This window comes from Lolium rigidum, chromosome 3, assembly GCF_022539505.1.
Source record: "Lolium rigidum isolate FL_2022 chromosome 3, APGP_CSIRO_Lrig_0.1, whole genome shotgun sequence".
Lineage (NCBI taxonomy): Eukaryota > Viridiplantae > Streptophyta > Magnoliopsida > Poales > Poaceae > Lolium > Lolium rigidum.
Genome location: NC_061510.1, coordinates 14,432,621 through 14,454,363, shown reverse-complemented (window position 1 = coordinate 14,454,363; position 21,743 = coordinate 14,432,621). Strand labels below are relative to the sequence as shown.

At 46.8% G+C, this 21,743-nt stretch overlaps 1 protein-coding gene across 1 annotated transcript in view; it reads left to right on the top strand.

Moving 5' to 3' along the window:
- Positions 1 to 4,346: 4,346 nt before the first annotated feature.
- The window catches only part of LOC124694363 (polyubiquitin-like), a 40,620-nt gene continuing 23,223 nt past the window's right edge, over positions 4,347 to 21,743 (top strand). Inside the window, exon 1 of the mRNA XM_047227355.1 lies at positions 4,347 to 5,234. Coding sequence (XP_047083311.1) covers positions 4,347 to 5,234 — 888 coding nt within the window. The remainder of the gene's footprint in view (positions 5,235 to 21,743) is intronic.

Here is a 21,743-nt window from a genome sequence, read left to right as displayed (position 1 = left end):
GACGGCGCCGTGACAGTCTAACGGCTGGGCCCGCCTGTCAGTGCGTGTACCGACGGTCGGAGCTGTGCCGACGGTGACCTTCGGGCGCCACCTTCCTATGACGACGGTTCGATCTGCGCCGACGGTGACCGTCGGTGTAGCCAGCAGTGTGCCGACGGCCGACCTGTGCCGATGGTCAGCTCCGTCGCCGGTCGACGAGGGCCTCTATGCCGATGGCCCCGACATTTGGCCGTCGGCACATGCCGTCTCTCCCGTAGTGGTTTGGTGAGTCTCCGGCCACTCCGACGTTCTTTTTTTTTAGTCCAACCATTTTTGCATAAATGAAGCAAAAGTGAATGATTTTTGTTGCAACGAAGCAAAATTAAAATTTTAGTTAAAAGTGAACACCGTGTCGGGGAAATCTCGAGAGGATCTACTCCTACGTACGTACATGCATACGACTACGTACGTACGACAGCTGGTCGCTGAATACAAGTTTCCTGTTGGCATTGGATACATGGAAGCTGAAAAGTTTCGATTGAACAAAAAACGGAAGTAAATCTCACGCTTCCGCCCTAATATATAGGATCGATCGATCGGTCGACCAAACACGACACAGCCGCCGCGCCGCCAGGGCAAACTCATCCATGGATCGTCAACCCGACGAGTTCCCGCCGCAGAGCGTCGCCGCGTGGCAGAGGGACTGCAAGGACCGTCGCGAAAGGAGTCGCCCCGTGAGTCGCCCCACATCTTCTACGTGCTCCACTTCCTCTATCTGTACTAGTAGCTAGTTACGTCCGGTGACTGATCGATGAACATATCGACCTGTTCGTATGCACAACTGACCGAAATTGGTTAATTACATTGAAGTTGTACTTCCTCAATCTTTGCTAAACGAGAACTAAGTTTCTGCTCCGTCAAATTCTACACCATCTAATTGCATCATCGTCCATATCTATTGTAAGTCGGGTTGCAACTTGAACTTTATTTTTTCCAGTTGCAGTTGAGTATTTTTCCGATAAAGAGCATATATTAATATTCCGGAGATACCAATTACACCCAAAAGTGGAGTTGTAACTGAGCTTTTTTGCAATTACAAGTGAAGTTACAATTGAGAATAATTATCCAGAACGTTGGATTTATTTCGTGATTCGTGCTAGTTATCAGTTGCAACATGATTTGATGACTGTTCAACTCTTTTCTAGATAAATATATATATAGATACAACCATATCTAGATAAACTGGAGCTGCTTTTTTTTTTAACAGACTAGTATAATTATTTTCTGAGTGTTGAGTAGCCGTTATCGCGATCCACATTTACGTTGGTGATCTTGCGATCCATCGATTACGTTGGAGATAAATTTGAGCAGTTTTTTTTTCTGAATGTTGAGTAGCCGTTGTCGTGATCCACATTTACGTTGGTGATCTTGGTGATCCATCGATTACGTTGGAGTAGTTTTTTTTAACCGTATCTATATAAATTTGAGAAGTTTATTTATAACAGAAGAAGTACTGTTTTAGAACACGGAGGGGGTACAACTATCTCCTGTATGTTGAGTAGCCGTGGTCGCAATCCTGCGTCTCAGTACAATACATCTACGTTGGTGATCTTGCCACCCATCGATTACGTTCGAGCGATTGCCCATGAAGTACATGTCTGGTCTCTCGTATGATTTGTTGGAGGTCTTAGGACTGGTTAACTACTTAGCTGGGGACTATAAAAAATTGTCCATGAGAATTGATTTATAGGACAATTGTGTTGTATGCCTTGGTCAGTCTGCTAGAAACTTGATACTTTTTCGAGACAGATCTTGTTTCTCTCCAAAAGGGGCTTATACCAGCTTGTTACTTGGTTGTTCATACGGCCATTACATGTAAGGGAGATGATTGCTGAATTTTATTTGGTTTTGCTAAGTCTCAGGTGACTGAGATCTTCTTATGTCTCAGTCGAGCCGACACGACCATTAGATCTATCTTTGAGATTCGTAAAATCTGTGGATGGAAATAAAAAGGTACAGCAGGCGCTTGGTAGTCTAACTTTGGACATATTGATTCGGAGCACTCTGTCACAACCACCACAGTACAGTTCAGTATGATGTAGAACCACTAGCTACTACGTGCCCTTATAGTTTCTTGCTATTATTTTATTTTATTTTATACGAATAGCAAAATGGACGATATTTGTGCATATAATGTCTTTCTGTGCCTTCTTTATCATTATTTATATTATTTGCACACTTTTCATCTAATGTTCATTAAACAAGTGTAACCACATTTTTATGTCTTTTACATTTTTATTATTTATGTTGGTTCTATTTTTCTATATTTTTGTCATTTATATAGATTGCACTTTTCTCCATAATTGCATATTTTCTCGACAGAAGTAGAACCAATACTCTATATTTTTTCTTGCTATTTTACGAGACAAACTTTTTGTTTTCTCAAAAAAGTTTATTAACAACCGGCTTTCTAATACAGAAGAAATATGCAACTAGTAAAATATTTTGATACAAGTTGCATTTTTTCTCAAGAAAAAAACAACTCAACCTATATTCGATGTGAGTGAAACTCCATCTGGTTTTCAATATGCAACTAGCAAAGTTTTCGATACGAGTTTCATTTTTTTTAATGAAATGTGCAACTAGCAACCGACTATTGATATCAGTTACACTTTTGTAAAGAAATGGTGCAACTAGAAGTTCTTTTTAGACGAGTTGCACTTTTCTCCACCAAAGTGCACTTTTCGACATCCTATTTTAATATGAGTTGTATTTTTCTCAAGAAATATGCAACTAGCAACCTGTTATTGATACGAGTTACGTTTTTCTAAAGAAATGTGCAATTATAATTATTTCTAAACGAGTTGCAATTTTCTTGAAAAATGTGGAACTAGCAACCGATTTTTAATACGAGTTGCACTTTTTCTCAAGAAATGTGCAACTCGCAACCTATATTCAGTGAGAGTTGCACTTTTCAAAAAAACGTGCAACCCATCTAGTTTTAATTTGAGTTGCATTTTTCTCAAGAAATATGCAACTATCAATCGGTTATTGATACGAGTTACACTTTCCTAAAAAAAAGTGCAACTAGAAGCTTTTTTATACGAGTTGCCCTTTTATCAAGAAATGTGCAACTACGAATCGACGTTTAATATGAGTTGCACTTTTCTCAAGAAATATGCAAGTACCATAATTTTTTTGGTTCCATATTTTTTCTTTGATTTGTTTTTTCCTTCTTCAATTTTAAATGGCTGAAAGTTTTCTACTCCCTCCGATCCAAAATAAGTGTCTGAAAAGCGGTTTTGCAAACAAGCCCTCGAGTTTTATTTTACCTTGACCCGCACTCCCAAACGGAACCAACCAGACACCACACATCGCGACCCACGCCTCTCCTCCTCGAAGCCGCCTCTGCCCGTCCCCATCCACGCCTCCCTCCTCATCAAAGCCACCACCGCCGCCCCAGCCGCACGCGGTGCAGCTCCCCGCGCCGGTCACCGGCCGCCGCCGCCCCAGCCGCACGCGGCGCAGCTCCCGCGCCGGTCACCGGCCGCCGCCGCCCCAGCCGCACGCGGCGCAGCTCCCGCGCCGATCACCGGTCACCGGCCGCCGCAGCCCTAGCCACGCGGCCCAGATCCCCGCGCCGGTCACCGACCGCCGCCTACGGCTGCCCGCTCTGGTTCCGGTGGCCCGCGTCCGCGAGGGGGATTTGCTCCTCGACGCCGCACTCTGGCCCTGCGGAGGCGGCCGTTGTTCTGTTCGTGGAAGTGATGGTTGATCTTGTTTTGATTAATTTGGAAGGGGTTTACTGTAAAACGTTATTATACTATGCCTTCCGACACTTATTTCGAATCGGAGGGAGTATTAAATTTTTGAAAAGCCTAAAGCACATTTACTTTGTTTTTTTATTTTTAGTGAAGTGCCTTTAAACTCTTGAGGAGGAACTATTGTTAATGACCTCTATCTAAATTAAATCGATGTACCGCATGTTGCTTAATTAGTAGCTGGCTAGCTAGCAAAACATGCGTACGTGGACATGCTGTTTTGCATCCCGTTTGTGTGTGTCCTTCATTCGTAAGTGGTGTGATGATGCTAAGGCATCGACTGAGACCAAACAAAATCTCAGTCGACTGCTCCCTAGGCGCTCCAAGTTTTAATAGGTAGTGTGCACAAGTTGCTAGTCATTCTGTTCTTGAAACCCATGAAGCAGCAAGACTTACCCCCATATAACTTGTTAATTTGGCAAGACTGATGTGTAAATTTATGATATTAGTTCTTGTATCTGCCGGAGTTGCTGATATATTCCTTTTTTAGTTTGCCATGCAACCTCCTTTTTCATAACAAACTTTAATGTTTGGTGCTCGTTTCAGATGGAGATCTTTGTCAAGACACTCACGGGCAAGACCATCACTCTTGAAGTTGAGAGCTCAGATACCATCAAGACTGTGAAGGCTAAGATTCATGACAAGGGGAGATTCCCTCTAGACCAGCAATACCTCACGTTTGCTGGCAATCAGCTCGAGGATGGATCCACCCTGGCTGACTACGACATCCAGAAGGAGAGTACCCTTCATCTTGCACACCGTTTCGGCACAGAGATGTCAATTTTTGTGGAGACCCTCGATGGCGAAGAGATCCACCTCCGGGTCAATCCATCAGATACCATCCATGCTGTCAAGGCACGGATTCAGGATCGCAATCGCCTTATACTGGATGGGGAGCAACTGGAGGACGACAGTACATTGGCTGATTATAGCATCCAGGAGCGGCGTTCCACTCTTAAGCTTCGTCTCGGCCTCGAAGAAAAGGTGAAAATATATATCAAGGCATTGGACTGTTCTTTCTATGTATATGGCTCGAATACTATCAACAGTGTGAAGGCGATGATCAAAGATGAGTATGGCATTGATCCAGACAAGCAGCGCCTAATGTTTAATGACAAGGAGCTGGAGGGTGGTCGCACTTTTTCCTATTATGACATTCGGAATGGCTCCACTCTTGACCTTGTCGTCCGTGAGAGATCTGGATTGATGGATATCTACATCAAGGGTTGGAGTGGAAAAACCTTTCTGCTTAGGGCAGCGAGCTCAGATACTGTCCGCAGTCTCATGGAGAGGATTGAACAGGCAAAGGGCATCCCCCTTGCAGACCTGCGCGTCACCTATGGTGGGAAGCAACTCGAGGATGGCCGTAGGCTGGCGGACTACAATATCAGCAAAGAGTCGACCCTTCATCTTCTCGGCCGGCTCCGGTCCTGTGTGAAGTGTCCGACAATTCATCGCTAGAGTGCAGTATCAGTGTTTGGTACCTACTACTCATCAGATTATTTTCCATAAACGTAACTGCTTCTTGCAACGCATCCCGCATACAAATATACTGTGCAATGCAACATGGCACTTCAGTGATGTGAATGAAATAATTGCAAAATATGCTATGCATTGATGTCTTATATAGTATGTATTGCTCAGCTTGCCGAATGATAACTGCCGAAAAAACAGATACTGCCGTGCAACCATTCTTTACCGTGCGCCCACGACCAGGAAAATGCATGGCAAAAAATTGACGCAAGGCAAAGGCTCGACTAAATGCACGACAAAGAGGGCCGCACGGCAAAAGCAAACGCACGGCAAAGAAAGACCGCACGGCAGTGGCAGAAACCAGCGCACGACAAAGAATCGCAGCACGGCAACGACGCTGGGCATTGCCGTGCCTTACCTTTTGCCGTGCGCGTGGCTGGGACGCACTGCAACGACGCCTTTGCCGTCCGTTCTGCTCTTTGCCGTGCGCTATATGGCATTTCCATTTATTTTGCTTTCTATTTTATTTTATATAATACTTATATTTATTTTTTCAATTAGTTTTATTTTTTGTTGACTATTTATTAGTATTACTTAAGACAATGTGTTATCGCCTGAATGTGAGAAAGGTCACACCTGGGAGCTATTTTTGCACCATACTTCACGCATATCGTAGGTCCACATGCAAGATTTGATGGGATTCTGGTGCTCCGGCGGTCATTCTCCCCTTCCCCCCAAAACAACGGTATGTGTGCCCCGGCGGGTCTACCACCTAGATTTCTCCGTGTGAGGTTTCGCCAATGTACTTTTTCATTGGTTTAGGTTTGTTTAGGACATATACACATGGGAAACCAGTTTTGGGACACTTTGGCACATTCTAGCCTCCGGTATATCCGCAGCGGGACACTTCAGCCTACAAGTTCATAAATCTTCTAAGTGTTATCGCCCGAATGTGAGGAAATCGAGCCTCGGAGGGTGGAAATGACCCCAAAAATTGTTTTTCAAAATAATCTTCAAAAGTGGGCATACCAAGGTTCCCATCCAATTCTGGTGATAAGCAAATATCATTAATCGCATTGTCTTCAACAAGGTAATCCACATGCGCTGACGGCACTTAGGCACATTATCTCATGAAGAATTGCCTTGATCTGCGGGTTTTGCAGCTCCCGTGTCAGCCGGTGCAGTTGCATTACTCCAACCTCCCTAGTTATCAGAATCATTCCCATCACTTGCATTTTGATCCGAGCTTGCATTCGCCGTTGGGCCATTATCCCATGAGCCACCCTTCTCGGTAACTCAATGTTCTTCAAGACAATCTTCAAAAGTGGGCATACCAAGGTTCCCATCCAATTTTGGTGATAAGCAGAAATCATCCATCGCGTTGTCTTCAACAAGGTAGTCCACATGCGGTGACGACACTTAGGCACATTATTTCAAGAAGAATTGCCTCGATCTGCTGGTTTTGTAGCTCCCGTTTCCCAGCTGTTAGGGTTAGGGTTAGGGTTAGGATTAGGGTTAGGGTTAGTGTTAGGATTAGGGTTACTGAAGTGGGCATAACCCTTCGGGTACTAGACATTGCCATACCCGATGCAGACTAAGAAGATGGACCAGCACAAGGACTCGACAAGCTGGACCTGCGCGCCTCAAGTTGGACTACAAGGAAAGAAGACTCCAATATGAATCCTACTAGGACTCTTGTAAACCCTAGCTTGGCTGATATATAAAGCCAGGCAGGGGCACCCCTTAGGGACACACATATTGAGAAACATAAATCATAGAGGCAACACGCGTAGAATTAGACTAGATACTACAACTCCGCCTACGGCGGCCCCCTGTACACATATATTCATATAGTGGATTGCTAGCAGGATGTAGCGATCCTCCACCGCAGGGACGTGAACCTGGGTACGTCGTGTACCGCCTCGCTCCCGGAACTTCCGTCGTCGCCTTTCTCTAAAATCCAAGCCCATCATGGTGGGCATTGCCAAGGAACCGCCTCGTCAGTTAGGGTTTAGGGTTAGGGTTAGGGCGGGGTGAACGGGAGTGAATCACACATTTCCGGAAAAGCATACTTTATTAAATAATACACATTTTGAGAAAACAAGTTTAATATAATTTTGAAATAAAACTGAATATTGTTTGTTGACAATTAAAATGGTGAAAATTAAAAAAATCTTTTCCGTGTAGAGGCTCACGACAAAGACACCTAGCGCACGGAAAAGACGCCATGGCGCACGGCGAAGGTTCTTTTGCGCACAACAAAGAACCTTTGCCGCACGGCAAAGGTGGGCGCACGATAAAGAAAAAATAGGGTCAATGATCCTAGTAGGCCACCTGCGTGTCCCGACCACACACGCACACGCAACCTCACAACCTCATGCGGTCCTCCCACCCTCCTGCACCCTCCCGTGTCGCCGCCAGCCTCACCCCTCCCACGCAGCCGCCGCCGGCCCCAACCTCCCCCGTAGCCGCCGCCAGCCTCGCCCCTCCCCCCGCGCACCCTCCACATCGTAGCCTGTTGCTCGCCCCCGGCCGCGGCCAACCTACTAGGCGCGCTCTCCCCATCCACCGTCGTCGCCAGCCACGGCAGCTCCACCGAGCTCAGCCGGGAGGAGCTCGGCCGGCTGCACCCCTCCTCCGCCTCGGCTGCTCCCCTCCTCCACCCGAGCAGCGCCCCCATCCTCCACCGAATCAGGTATGTAGGTCGATTCTTAGGTGAATCATTTTGTAGTAATTTTAGTGGTAAAAAATATTTGTTGTAGTAATTTAGTGGTAATTTATTTTTAGTGTATTTAGGATAGTTAAAATAAATATGCATGCAAATTTTTGTAGTATTTTGGGTACTTAAAATAAATATGCATGGTAAAATAAAGATTCATTTTCCGCATTTGCAGGCGGTGCTTCGGGGTGGACACAGGTGCTGGCATTGTTGGTCTGTTTGAGGAGCGTTGGTCAGAGGGACCATTTTTCTGGAGGGGATTTTGCCGGAGGGTCGTTGGTCTTCTTCGCCGGCTGTCGATCATGCTTCGAGGGTGAGAATCCGTTCGCCTCTCTTGTACCTAGGTTTTTTGTGTGTCTAGATTACCAAGTATGTCACGATACCTAGGCGTCTCTTCCCGACCGTAAGGGTTACGCGGATAAATATTTAGTAGTGGTCTTCCATATTATGAACAATAACTCTTACGGCATTTATCGGAACAGCCGGCGGATGCGTAGTTGGGTACGTTTTCCTTGTTCTACTCCGTTCCGAGTCAGGATTTCGATAGCGCATCCCCGTGGTTCTCCGGATGCACATCCATCTCGGCATTTTGCTGAGACGTGTATCGGGAGAGCAGCGGGGAGGTGCTGCCGAAATTCTATCTTGGATCGGGGTAGAGCAGGGAGAACGTAGTTAATCTACGGATCCGGCGGCTGCTAGGAGCACACCTAGTAGAGATTCAGGTTGATGCATGCGTAAAAAAATAAAAACATGATGCATTTAATTCCTATTTTATATAAATGCTATGTTTGTTTGTTTGTTTTGGTGCTGATTAGAGGATGGATAATCGTGACTGGATGTACGATGGCAGAATCAGTAAGTGGAACTATACTGAGGAATGGGGTCAAAAGACCGAGTAGTTTGTGGACAGGGCGCTTGACATACCTAGCAGAACTAGAACATTTTGGTGCCCTTGTAGTAAGTGCACTAACGAAAAGCCACATGACAAGGAAACTATGAGTACTCACCTGCTCAAGTTTAGATTCAGATCTTCCACTACTAGAAAAAAGCTTATTAGTGGTGCACTAGTTTTGCCTATCAGTGGCGCACCGAGGTGCTCCACTAATATCACGCTACTGCTAACTGTTAGCAGTGGTTAGGAGTGACGCACTAATTGGTGCGCCATTGGCAATCTAAGTACCAATGGTGCACCACCTGGTGCACCAGTGCTAACATAGAGGTGTGCCACTGTTAACATATAGGTGGGCTGCTACTGTGCCGATAGGGTGCGCCACTACTGCTGGTTACTTTAAAAGAGGTAACGTGGCCTAGGGGCATGCGGTACGAGATACTTTAAAAAAGGTAACGTGTGGTGGCAGGCAGGTGGATGCGCGTTGACCAGTCTAATTGCACTTTTATTATCAATCAGAGGTATTACATGACCCAAATAAAAAATCCCATAAAAATACAATCAAAATCACTAAACTTTGCAACTAGAACCCGAAAAAGAAAGAAAAAAACATAATCCAATCCTGTTCATCTCCTCCGCCGGACATCACACAGGACTCGACGGCGGCGAACGTGGCGAGCGTGGCTGTGTCGAGGCCGGAGGACTACTGGTTGCGGAGCTTGTCCGGTGTCGAGTGCGCGCGCGATGGCGTCGAGCTCGGTCGGGGAAGAGCACCAGGTCGGCTCGTCCAGGGAAACACCAGGGCGCGAGGCGGGGGTAGGACTAGGGCGATTCGTGATGGGATTCGTAGCATAGAAAACAAAAAATTTCCTACCGCAAGAACGAAACACAAGCCAAGATCTAATCTAGTAGACGGTAGCAACGAGGAGATCAAGAGACTAACCCTCGAAGATTCGCAAAGCTTAACGAGATTAGATCTCGTGGTCGATGTAGTCGATCACTTGCCGCTTGCAAAAGCGCGTAGAAGATCTTGACGGTGCCACAGTCAGGCAGCACCTCCGTACTCGGTCACACGTACGATGTTGATGACGACGTCCTCCTCCCTGTTCCAGCGGGCAACGGAAGTAGTAGATCCTCCTCGGAATCCCGGCAGCACGACGGCGTGTTGGCGGTGGTGGTGGAGAACTCCGGCAGGGCTTCGCCTATACGCTGCGGGAGTATTGTGTGGAGGAGGAGAGGCTAGGGTTTGGGGAGAGGGGGGTGTTGGGCGCCGGCCAACTAGGGGTGCGGCCAACTAGGGCTTGGTGTGGCCGGCCCCCTCCCCTTGCTCCTTATTATATAGGTGGAAACCCCCAAGAGTTGGTATCCAAGTCTTCGAATAAGACCCGAAACCAAAACCTACCAAAGGGACGAAACCTACCCAAGGTGGGACTCCTACTCAAGGTGGGACTCCCACCCTTCCTTGGGGGGTGTGGCCGGCCACCTTGGTGGAGTCCACCTGGGACTCCTCTCCCTTAGGGTTAGCCGGCCATGCAAGGTGGAGTCCCTTCGGGACTCCACTTTCCATGGTGATTTCTTCCGGACTTTTCTAGAACCTTCTAGAACCTTCCATTAATGCACCGGATCATTTCCAAACTTGGAAAGTGACTTCCTATATATGGATCTTATTCTCCGGACCATTCCGGACCTCCTCGTGATGTCCTGGATCCCATCCGAGACACCGAACATAACTTCGAACTCCATTTCATATTCAATATCTACTTAAACGACATCAAACTTTAAGTGTGTCACCCTACGGTTCGTGAACTATGCAGACATGGTTGAGACATCTCTCCGACCAATAACCAATAGCGGGATCTGGAGATCCATAATGGCTCCCACATATTCAACGATGACTTAGTGATCGATTGAACCATTTACATACGATACCGATTCCCTTTGTCACGCGATATTTTACTTGTCCGAGGTTTGATCATCGGTATCTCTATACCTTGTTCAACCTCGTCTCCGACAAGTAATATTTACTCGTACCGTGGTGTGTGATCTCTTATGAACCATTCATATGCTTGCAAGCTAATCAGATGACATTCCACCGAGAGGGCCCAGAGTATATCTATCCGTCATTGGGATGGACAAAATCCCACTCTTGATCCATATGCCTCAACTCATACTTTCCGAATACTTAATCCCACCTTTATAACCACCCATTTACGCAGTGGCGTTTGATATAATCAAAGTACCCTTCCGGTATAAGTGATTTACATGATCTCATGGTCGAAGGATTTAGGTAACTATGTATCGGAAAGCTAATAGCAACTTGAACTTAATGACGTGATCTTATGCTACGCTTAGATCGGTGTTTGTCCATTACATCATTCATCAATGACATAACCTTGTCATTAATAACATCCAATGTTCATGATCACGAAACTATGATCATCTATTAATCAACAAGCTAGTTATACAAGAGGCTTACTAGGGACTCCTTGTTGTTTACATAACACACATGTATCAATGTTTCGGTTAATACAATTATAGCATGGTATATAAACATTTACCATAAACACAAAGATATACAATAACCACTTTATTATTGCCTCTTGGGCATATCTCCAACAGTTCGGTGGGGGAAGATGAGGTCGATGCCGCCAAGCAGTGCAACCCGCTGCTCCAGAGGCGGTCACTGGTGGATGTGCTGGTGGCAGCCTCGACACCCATCCCAGCTCCCTCCCAACCTCCCCCCCCAAATGGAGAGGCCGCAACCAGTGGTGGCGGCCGCGGAGGGCGGCATCGCTCTGCTCCCGCGCCTTTGCCGCCGACCCCGCTGGCGCCACCGCCGGCGCCCAAGCGTGAGCAGCAGTAGGCACCAACTGAGAGCAACCGTGAGACAGACCGAGAGGGCCGTCGGGAGCTAGAGCTGGAGCGACCGGGCTGCAGCACTGCCGGACGCAGAGCGACGAGGCAAAGATGGAGAGACGAGGCGACGAGCCGAAGACGACGCAGAGCGAAGGGGAGATGCGGTGGGCGGCTTAGGGAAGAAGTGGTGGGTGGGTGGGTGGCTTTGGCAGGATGCGGGGAGAGAGAAAGTGGATCTGGGGAGGGTTGTGGCATGTGCGTGCAGTGGGGAGAAAGAAAGTGGGTTAGGGTCGGCCGGTTTGTGCGTGCCAGACTGCAGGTGCCTGCCAGGTGTGTGCGGTGGGGACACGCGCACGGTGTGGAGGTATATGCGGTGGCCGGTGTCGCACCACATCGCACCACATCTACTGCGCCATTGATACTCGCAGCACAGTGGCGCACCAAATATAGGTGCGCCATTGTTATTCAAATAGCAATGGCACACCTATATTTGGTGCGCCACTGCTAACCCTAGACCAATTTATAACTTAATTAGTTTCACAATTTGTAGTGGAGCATGACTCAACTAGTGCGTCATTGGTAATTGACTACTAGTGGAGCACCACTATTTGGTGCGCCACTCTATTAGCAGTGGAGCACCTATGTAGTGGTGCGCCACTGCTAGAAATCTTACGGCTAGGTCTTTTCCTAGTAGTGGTCCTACAAGTCTTGGACTTTCCATGGAGAAAAAGCAAAGAAACGTGCTAGGAAGGAGGTGCGGTAGATTCAACCTAGGGGAGAATGTGATACTGCGTTTGATAATTGCTTAGAAAACTTGGCTAATGGTAATGTGCCTGAAAGCCCTCATGTAGAGGCGGAGACACCTCAGGATGCGGAGACAATTGAGGATCCGGAGGAAAACACAAAGCAGTATTATGAGTCTCTATTTGCTTCGCAGAAACCGCTAACGAAAATACAGATGTTACCCAACTAGATGCCATCGCTCGCCTTATGGCCTTTAAGAGCCACATAAACTTATGCAGAGATGGGTTCGATGAACTTCCGGTCGTCGTTGGCAGCATTCTGCCGAAAGGGCACCTCTTGCCGCAAAAATTCTACTATTCAACCAAATTTCTCAGTGACCTTAAGATGTCAGCTCAGCAGATACACGCTTGTCCAAAGGGATGCACGCTATTCAGATAGGAGAATGCTGACATCAATTATTGCGTCAAATGCAAATCCTCTAGGTACTTTGAGGTTGACCCCAATGGTGATGGTCAGAAAAAGCAAACTCAATTGCCAAGAATATCCTCCGCTATCTTTCAATCCTATCGAGGATCCAGCGGCTCTTCATGACCGAGGATACTGACCAGCAGATGAGGTGGGTACGACAAGATGATACATCCGTCGGATGGTAGTGCATGGAAGAACTTTGTCAAGAAATATACGCTGAAAGCCGGTGACCCGAGGAGCGTAGCAGTTGCGATATCAACCGATGGGTTCAATTCATATGGTATGTCGGCTGCAGTATACAGTTGTTGGCCAGTGTTTGTTTTTCCAGGAACCTCCCCCTGGTGTCTTCATGATATTAGAGAACATGTTTGTGTCGATGATAATCCCAGGGCCAGAATCCCCGGGTAAGAACATGCATGTGTACATGGAACCGTTGGTGGATGACTTGCTTCGTGGCTAGGAAGTTCATGGGATCCGAACATATGACGCATCAAAGAATGAGTACTTCAATATGTATGTCTGGTACCACAGTCCATGCATGACCTGACAACACGTGCTTTGTTCTACGGGTGGTGTACACATGAGAAGTGGCCTTGCCCACTGTGCAGGCAGGTTGTGACTTTCTTCTGGCTAGACTTTAATTCCATGTCACTATGAAAATTCTAGCCATGACATGGCACTTGTTGAAAATGTAGCAATCTCATATTACTTTTCTTTTGACCTTGTAGAAGGACAAAGAGATGGACAAGACCAAGGTTAATGTTGTTATGGATTTATGAACTTGTATGGACTCTACCTATGTATGGACTTGTATGGACTTATGAACTTGTGAACTTGTATGGATTTGTTGTTGGTGGACTTGTATGGACTATATTGTTACGGATTCATGATTTGTTGTTGTTGGATTGTGTTGTTGATGCTAGATATATGTGTGGTATATTCTTGCTTTATATATGCTATATAAGTTGTGTTTAAATTGCAGAAGTAATGAAAAACAAAAAAAAAGGAAAAATCCAGGAGCCTTTGCCATGTGTATGTGCATGGCACCTTTGCCGTGCACATACACACGGCAAAGGAGCCACGGGGCGCAAGCCTGTGCGCCGTTGCATGCTATGGTCGTGCCGGGAGGGCCGTTGGCGTGCGTGGTGGAGGGTGGGCGCACGCCAAAGGCGAGCAGCAAGGCAGAGGCACGGCCCACATCAAATGGGGAGCCGCATGGCAAAGCCTCAAGGCTCACGACAGAGAAATGGACGCACGGCAGAGAAATAGACGCACGGCAACGGCTTTGCCGTGAAGTTTTGGTGAGGCGCACGGCAAAGACAGTGTTGCCGTCATAGATATTGCCGGCTTCACACGGCAAATGCTTTGCTGTGCGTATAGACCCCTTTGCCGTGCAAATCTTTGCAGGGCAAAGCAATGTTCTCCCGTAGTGGATGTGCTCATTGGACGGAGTGGAGCGAGCGTTCTGGACAAAAAAAATCATTTGAAGAATACACGTGTTTATGAACTCCTGACAGATATAAGAAAGCTCCTGAGTTTAATTAACATGTATTTTCCAACCTCAGTGCGTTGAAGCTTATATTAAAACCCGTGCATAATCATATTCATCTGTAGCATTTTCTAGGTGCACCATTTCCGCTCCTGGGTTATTTCGCTCTCCTTCCCCATGGTGATCCCATTTCCATATCCATTTATGAAAAAAAATCATGGTTGTCCCCTAAACGCAATGGCCTAAAGTACTCCAGGCCTTACTAAACCAAATAGCCCGAAACAAAATCAAATGCAGTGCATATGTGTATAGGTTTGTCATACTCAAATTCTCGCACACCATGCATCCGAATTCTGCGATGAACAAGTTTGAGAGTCCAGTACGAAATAAATCATTTTTTTCTACTCCTTTTGTATTTCTGATTTATGCTTGTTAGGAAAGTTGGAGGATGTGGCGATTTTTCTTCTCATTAAACCTAGAAGTGCTTTACTAATGTGAAGAACAAATCGAACCGTTCAAAACTATTAAAGTGAGTGCTTCCACTTCTACTGTTTCTTAGAGAAAAAAATCTTGCCGTGTTAGCTCTTTTACGGTGATGGCACGGAACATTGGTTCCATCTAATCTAATTTGGGTTCCGTCTAATCTGATTTTTTGTGTCCGTTAATTAAATCAAGTGATAATTACTGTTGAAATATTGGGCCCATTTTTAGTGGCCCAAATTAGATTTCAGTTTTTCCTATAAATCTCAAAGCCCACATAGTGGCAGCCATGTGAGTTTGAGCCCAAGTTGGTGGCAGCTCACTAGGGAGTGGCAAGAGGTGGGAAGTTTAGTCCCACATGGAAAGTTGGGAGGAAGTTAGACCACCTTATAAGGTGGGTTGTTCCACCACTAGTAAGTGAGTGAGAATAGGAGTGCTACACGCGCGCTCCTCCTCCTCCTCGCTCGCTCGTCTCGACTCGACTCGACTCGACTCGACACGTCACGACGCGCGCCGCGCTCGTGGTGAGTGGATTGAGCCTCGAGCCGAGACTTTCCTTATTTTTTGCAGCTCAGGAAAACGAACAGAGTCCTAGACGGACGCGTCGCAGTTAGTCGGTTCGGGTCGCTCCCGGATCGTGGGCTATCTGTAACCGACTCGAAACGTTCGTGCGACGTGGGCGTGACCCACGTTGCCTAGGGTTTCCCGAGCCTATATAATCTCCTGCCCGGCTACCGCAGAAACATATCTAATACACGAGTTAGGGTTTCCACCTCTCTCGCTTGCGCCGCCATCGTAGCCTACTCCATCCCGCGCGCCGACGTGCATCGGCGAACGGGAGAGCAGGTCTCCGGAACCACTCGTCCTTGCGATCCCGTACGGGAGAGGGCGAACTAGGTTTTGGGAAGCGCTTTGCGCGATCGCTCAAGCTCTCCATCACGGGTCGCCTTCCGTCCAAGTCGGGCGGTGCTGCCTACCGTCGTCTACAACGCCGTCTACTTCGACCCGTCGTCCCCGTCATCAACAACGTTGTCATCAACAACGTTATCGCTGCGACATCATCCGCTACACCTCCACCGCCACCTCCACCGGATCGGTACGTGCGACATATCTCGATCCGTTTAGCGATGGATGTTGTACTGTTTGCTATGCTACTGTTCATGTTGATCACTACATCTAGTATGTTCGAGTTTCACATGTTAGTAGTTACTGTCGTCATGCTTAATATTCTGGAATTAATCATGGAAATTGTGCCTAATTATCCAACAATCCAAAAACCTAATTGTAGGCAATTTCCTGAGTTAACAATGGCTGGTTTTTCCGATGCACCGAGGCCGGATAAGTTTACCGGTGTGCACTTTAAGAGATGGCAAGTATAAGGCCATGCTCCGGCTTACTCATCCGAAAGTGTTCGATGTTACCGATGGTTTACCTGAAGGAACTATATCTGATCAAGATCAGAACAAGTTCAAGGAAAACAATACTCTCTTTGTCGGATGCGTTCTGAGCATTCTTGCTGATCGTCTGTGTGATGTGTACATGCACATAACAGATGGTAAAGAGCTCTGGGAGGCACTGAATGCTAAGTTCGGTGCAACCGATGCGAGCAAAGTGAACTCGTACATCATGGAGAACTTCCATGACATCGGGATGGTTAACAACCGTTCGTAGTCGAACAAGCTCATGAGATACAAGTGCATTGCGAAAGAGCTTGAGCTCCTTAAGTGTGCCTTACCCGACAAGTTTGTGGCTGGATGCATCATCGCTAAGTTGCCCCCTTCATGGAGGAACTTTGCCACAACTCTCAAACACAAGAGACAAGGAGATATCGCTTGAAAATCTGATAGCATCTCTTGATGTTGAGGAGAAAGCTCGGGCTAAGGATAATACCGAGAAAGGAGAGGGTCGGCCTAGCGCCAACATGGTGCGGAAGAAACCCTACAAGCAAGAACAAAGGGAATAACAAGCCCTCCTTCAATAAGCCTATGAAGACTACAACCTTCAAGAAGAAGAAGATGATAAACAAAGCAGATCCGAGCTGCTTTACATGTGGAGAAGACTGGCCACTTTTCTAAGGACCGTCCGAGAGAGGCGGACCGCAAGAAAAGGCGAGGCAAGTCAACACGGTGACCGCTAGCAATGCTGATGGGTACGGTAATCTCTTTACTCGTTCTTTCGGTACTTCAATCTCCATGTTGGTGGATTGATACGAGTGCTAATGTTCATGTGTGTGCTCGACATATCCATGTTCACTTCTTACCAGGTCGCCCGGGATTCTTCCGTCTTGATGGGGAATGGGTCACATGCTTCGTTCGTGGTGTTGGCACGGTAGATCCGAAGTTCACTTCGGGGAAGATCGTGCAGTCGAGGAACGTGCAGCATGTCCCTACTATGAACAAGAATCTCGTTAGCGGCTCCCTTCTATGCAGAGATGGGTTTAAGGTTGTTTTAGAGTCGAATAAAGTAGTTGTTTCCAAGTTTGGACAATTTATTGGTAAAGGCTATGAGTGCGGAGGCTTGTTCCGCTTTTCGCTTCTCGATTTCAGTAATAAGTCCGTGAACCATATATGTGGCAATGTTAGTGATGATACCGAGTGTTTGGCATTCTCGTTTATGTCACATTAATTTTGGTTTAATGTCTCGGCTATCCGAGTTTAAGTTTAATTCCGAATTTCACCATTGCCAAAGGTTCTAAGTGCCATAGTTGTGTGCAATCAAAGCAACCTCGGAAGCCTCACAAGGCGGCCGAGGAGAGAAACTCGGCACCTCTAGAACTCATACATTCCGATCTATGCGAGATGAATGGTGTGTTGACAAAAGGTGGAAAGAGATATTTCATGACATTGATTGATGATGCGACTAGATTTTGCTATGTTTATTTGTTGCGAACTAAAGATGAAGCTTTAGACTACTTTAAAATTTATAAGGCTGAAGTTGAAAATCAACTAGAGAGAAAGATCAAGCGTCTTAGGTCGGATCGTGGTGGCGAATATTTTCCTAAAATCTTTGATGAATTCCGTGAGGAACATGGCATTATTCATGAGAGGACGCCTCCCTATTCGCCCCAATCAAACGGGGTTGCCGAGAGGAAAACCGCACGCCGACCGACTTGGTGAATTCCATGTTAGCCACCGCTGGTTTATCAAAGGCATGGTGGGGGAGGCTTTATTGACTTCATGTCATGTCCTGAATAGAGTTCCTAACAAGAATAAAGATAAAACCCCTTACGAGGAGTGGTCCGGGAGAAAACCATCACTTTCGTATTTGCGCACATGGGGATGTTTGGCGAAAGTCAATATTCCAATTACTAAGAAGCGCAAACTCGGACCAAAGACAAGTGGATTGTATCTTTCTAGGTTATGCTCCGCTGGAGTGTAGGCTATAGATTTTTAGTAGTTCAATCCGAAGTACCCGATATGCATGTTGATACTATTATGGAATCTCGTGATGCAACATTCTTTGAGAATATGTTTCCTATGAAAGATATGCATAGCATTGCTAGAATTTCTACCGAGATAGTTCCCGAATCTAGTACATCTAATGAGTATTTTGAACAATCACATGAGATTGTCATTGAGAAGGATGACAATGAAGCTCCTAAACGGAGCAAGAGACGAAGGATTGAAAAATCCTTTGGTGATGATTTCATTGTGTACCTTGTGGATGATACTCCCACGTCCATTGCGAGAGGCATATGCATCTCCGGATGCGGATGACTGGAAAGAAGTCAGTCCATAACGAGATGGACTCGATTCTTTCTAATGGAACTTGGGAGCTATCGAACGACCCCATGGATGCAAGCCTGTGGGCTGCAAATGGGTGTTCAAGAAGAAGCTAAGACCCGATGGTACTATTGAGAAGTACAAGGCGCGGCTTGTAGCTAAAGGCTACACACAGAGAGAAGGCGAAGATTACTTCGACACCTATTCACCTGTCGCTAGACTTACCACCATTCGAGTACTACTCGTCCATGGCTGCCTCCTATGGTCTTATCGTTCATCAAATGGACGTAAAGACAGCTTTTCTTAATGGAGAGTTGGAAGAGGAAATCTATATGGATCAGCCTGATGGGTTCGTAGTAAAAGGTGAAGAAAGAAAGGTGTGCAAGTTGCTGAAATCTTTATATGGCCCGAAACAAGCACCTAAGCAATGGCATGAGAAGTTTGACGTAACTTTGACTTCGTAGGCTTTGTTGTCAATGAGGCCGACAAGTGTGTTTACTATCGCCATGGTGGGGGCGAAGGTGTTATACCTGTGTTTGTATGTGGATGATATTCTGATCTTTGGTACAAACATGAAAGTAATACACGAGGTCAAGTCTTTCTTGTCAAAGAGCTTTGATATGAAAGATCCGGGAGAAGCCGATGTGATTCGAACATCAAGGCTGATTAAGAACGAGAGTGGGATTACTCTAACGCAATCCCATTATGTTGAGAAGATCTTGAGCCGGTTCGGCTATATTGATAGCAAGCCTTCTTCAACACCTTATGATCCCGAGTGTGACACTACGCAAGAACCGGAGGATTGCCATAGATCAATTGAGATATTCTCAGATCGTTGGCTCACTCATGTACTTAGCGAGCGCGACTAGACCCGACATCTCTTTTGCTGTTAGCAAGTTGAGTAGGTTCATGTCAAACCCGGGTATTGATCATTGGCATGCACTTGATAGGGTCATGCGCTACCTATGTGGTACAATGAGTTATGGGATTCATTATTCAGGGCACCCAGCTGTGCTTGAAGGATATAGTGATTCGAATTGGATCTCAGATGTAGCTGATCTGTACGCCACAAGTGGGTATGTATTTACCTTTGGAGGTGGCGCAGTGTCATGGAGATCTTGTAAGCAAACCATATTGACGAGGTCAACTATGGAAGCGGAACTTATCGCTTTAGACACAACCACCGTTGAATCGGAATGGTTGCGTGAGCTCTTGATGGACTTGCCTGTGGTTGAAAAACCTGTTCCGGCAATCCTTTTGAATTGTGACAATCAAACTCGTAATTGTCAAAGTGAACAATTCTAAGGATAACGCGAAGTCATCAAGACACGTCAAGAGACGTTTGAAGTCCGTCGAGAAATTGCGAAACTCCGGAGTAATAACTGTTACATATATTCAAACAGACAAAAACCCGGCAGATCCCTTTACAAAGGGACTATCACGTAATGTGATAGAAAGTGCATCGAGGGAGATGGGTTTGAGACCCGTTGATGTTACGCCATAGTGGTAACCCAACCTTTGTGATCGGAGATCCCGTGAATTAGGACCCGGGAAGAACAAACTAGTGGTTTAATTGAGGAGAGTATTATGTAACCCTCTCTATGTGAAGATGCACAACTCTCGGTTGCTTGTAAGGCAGGTTGGCAACAAGCCTTAATGTGTTTATGTTGGCTATTTTAGCAAAGATGTCTGTCCTACGGAGCATTCTTGAAATAACACACCTATATGAGTCCGATTGTTAAACGTCGCAATCTATGAGATTTGGGTGATCTCTAGTAAACTCATGAAGAGACCACGAAGTATGACGCATATGCTTCACCCGCGGGGTAGGCTACCGGCAGCCATGTACTGGTCATGACTTTGAGTGAAACCTCGTTCACGCAAAACTTGCAATTCAAGGCTTAGTCCATTGTTCAAGTGTGAATGGATGTAGCTTAAGGTTATAGGCGGAAGTTCAACTTAACGGTCTCCGCTGAAACACTCGGTATATAAACAAGCAGCGAGTATTGGTAAATCTCTAAATGGGGATTTGAGATCCGGTGGGGGATTGTTGAAATATTGGGCCCATTTTTAGTGGCCCAAATTAGATTTCAGTTTTTCCTATAAATCTCAAAGCCCACATAGTGGCAGCCATGTGAGTTTGAGCCCAAGTTGGTGGCAGCTCACTAGGGAGTGGCAAGAGGTGGGAAGTTTAGTCCCACATGGAAAGTTGGGAGGAAGTTAGACCACCTTATAAGGTGGGTTGTTCCACCACTAGTAAGTGAGTGAGAATAGGAGTGCTACACGCGCGCTCCTCCTCCTCCTCGCTCGCTCGTCTCGACTCGACTCGACTCGACTCGACACGCTGCACGACGCGCGCCGCGCTCGTGGTGAGTGGATTGAGCCTCGAGCCGAGACTTTCCTTATTTTTTGCAGCTCAGGAAAACGAACAGCAGTCCTAGACGGACGCGTCGCGAGCTAGTCGGTTCGGGTCGCTCCCGGATCGTGGGCTATCCGTAACCGACTCGAAACGTTCGTGCGACGTGGGCGTGACCCACGTTGCCTAGGGTTTCCCGAGCCTATATAATCTCCCCGCCCGGCTACCGCAGAAACATATCTAATACACGAGTTAGGGTTTCCACCTCTCTCTGCTTGCGCCGCCATCGTAGCCTACTCCATCCCGCGCGCCGACGTGCATCGGCGAACGGGAGAGCAGGTCTCCGGAACCACTCGTCCTTGCGATCCTGTACGGGAGAGGGCGAATTAGGTTTTGGGAAGCGCTTTGCGCGACCGCTCAAGCTCTCCATCACGGGTCGCCTTCCGTCCAAGCTCGGGCAGTGCTGCCTACCGTCGTCTACAACGCCGTCTACTTCGACCCGTCGTCCCCGTCATCAACAACGTTGTCATCAAGCAACGTTACCAGCTGCGACATCATCCTGCTACACCTCCACCGCCACCTCCACCAGATCGGCACGTGCGACATATCTCGATCCGTTTAGCGCATGGATGTTGTGACCGCTTTGCTATGCCACTGCTCATGCTGATCACTACATCTAGTATGTTCGAGGCTTCACATGTTAGTAGTTACCGTCGTCATGCTTAATATTCTGGAATTAATCATGGA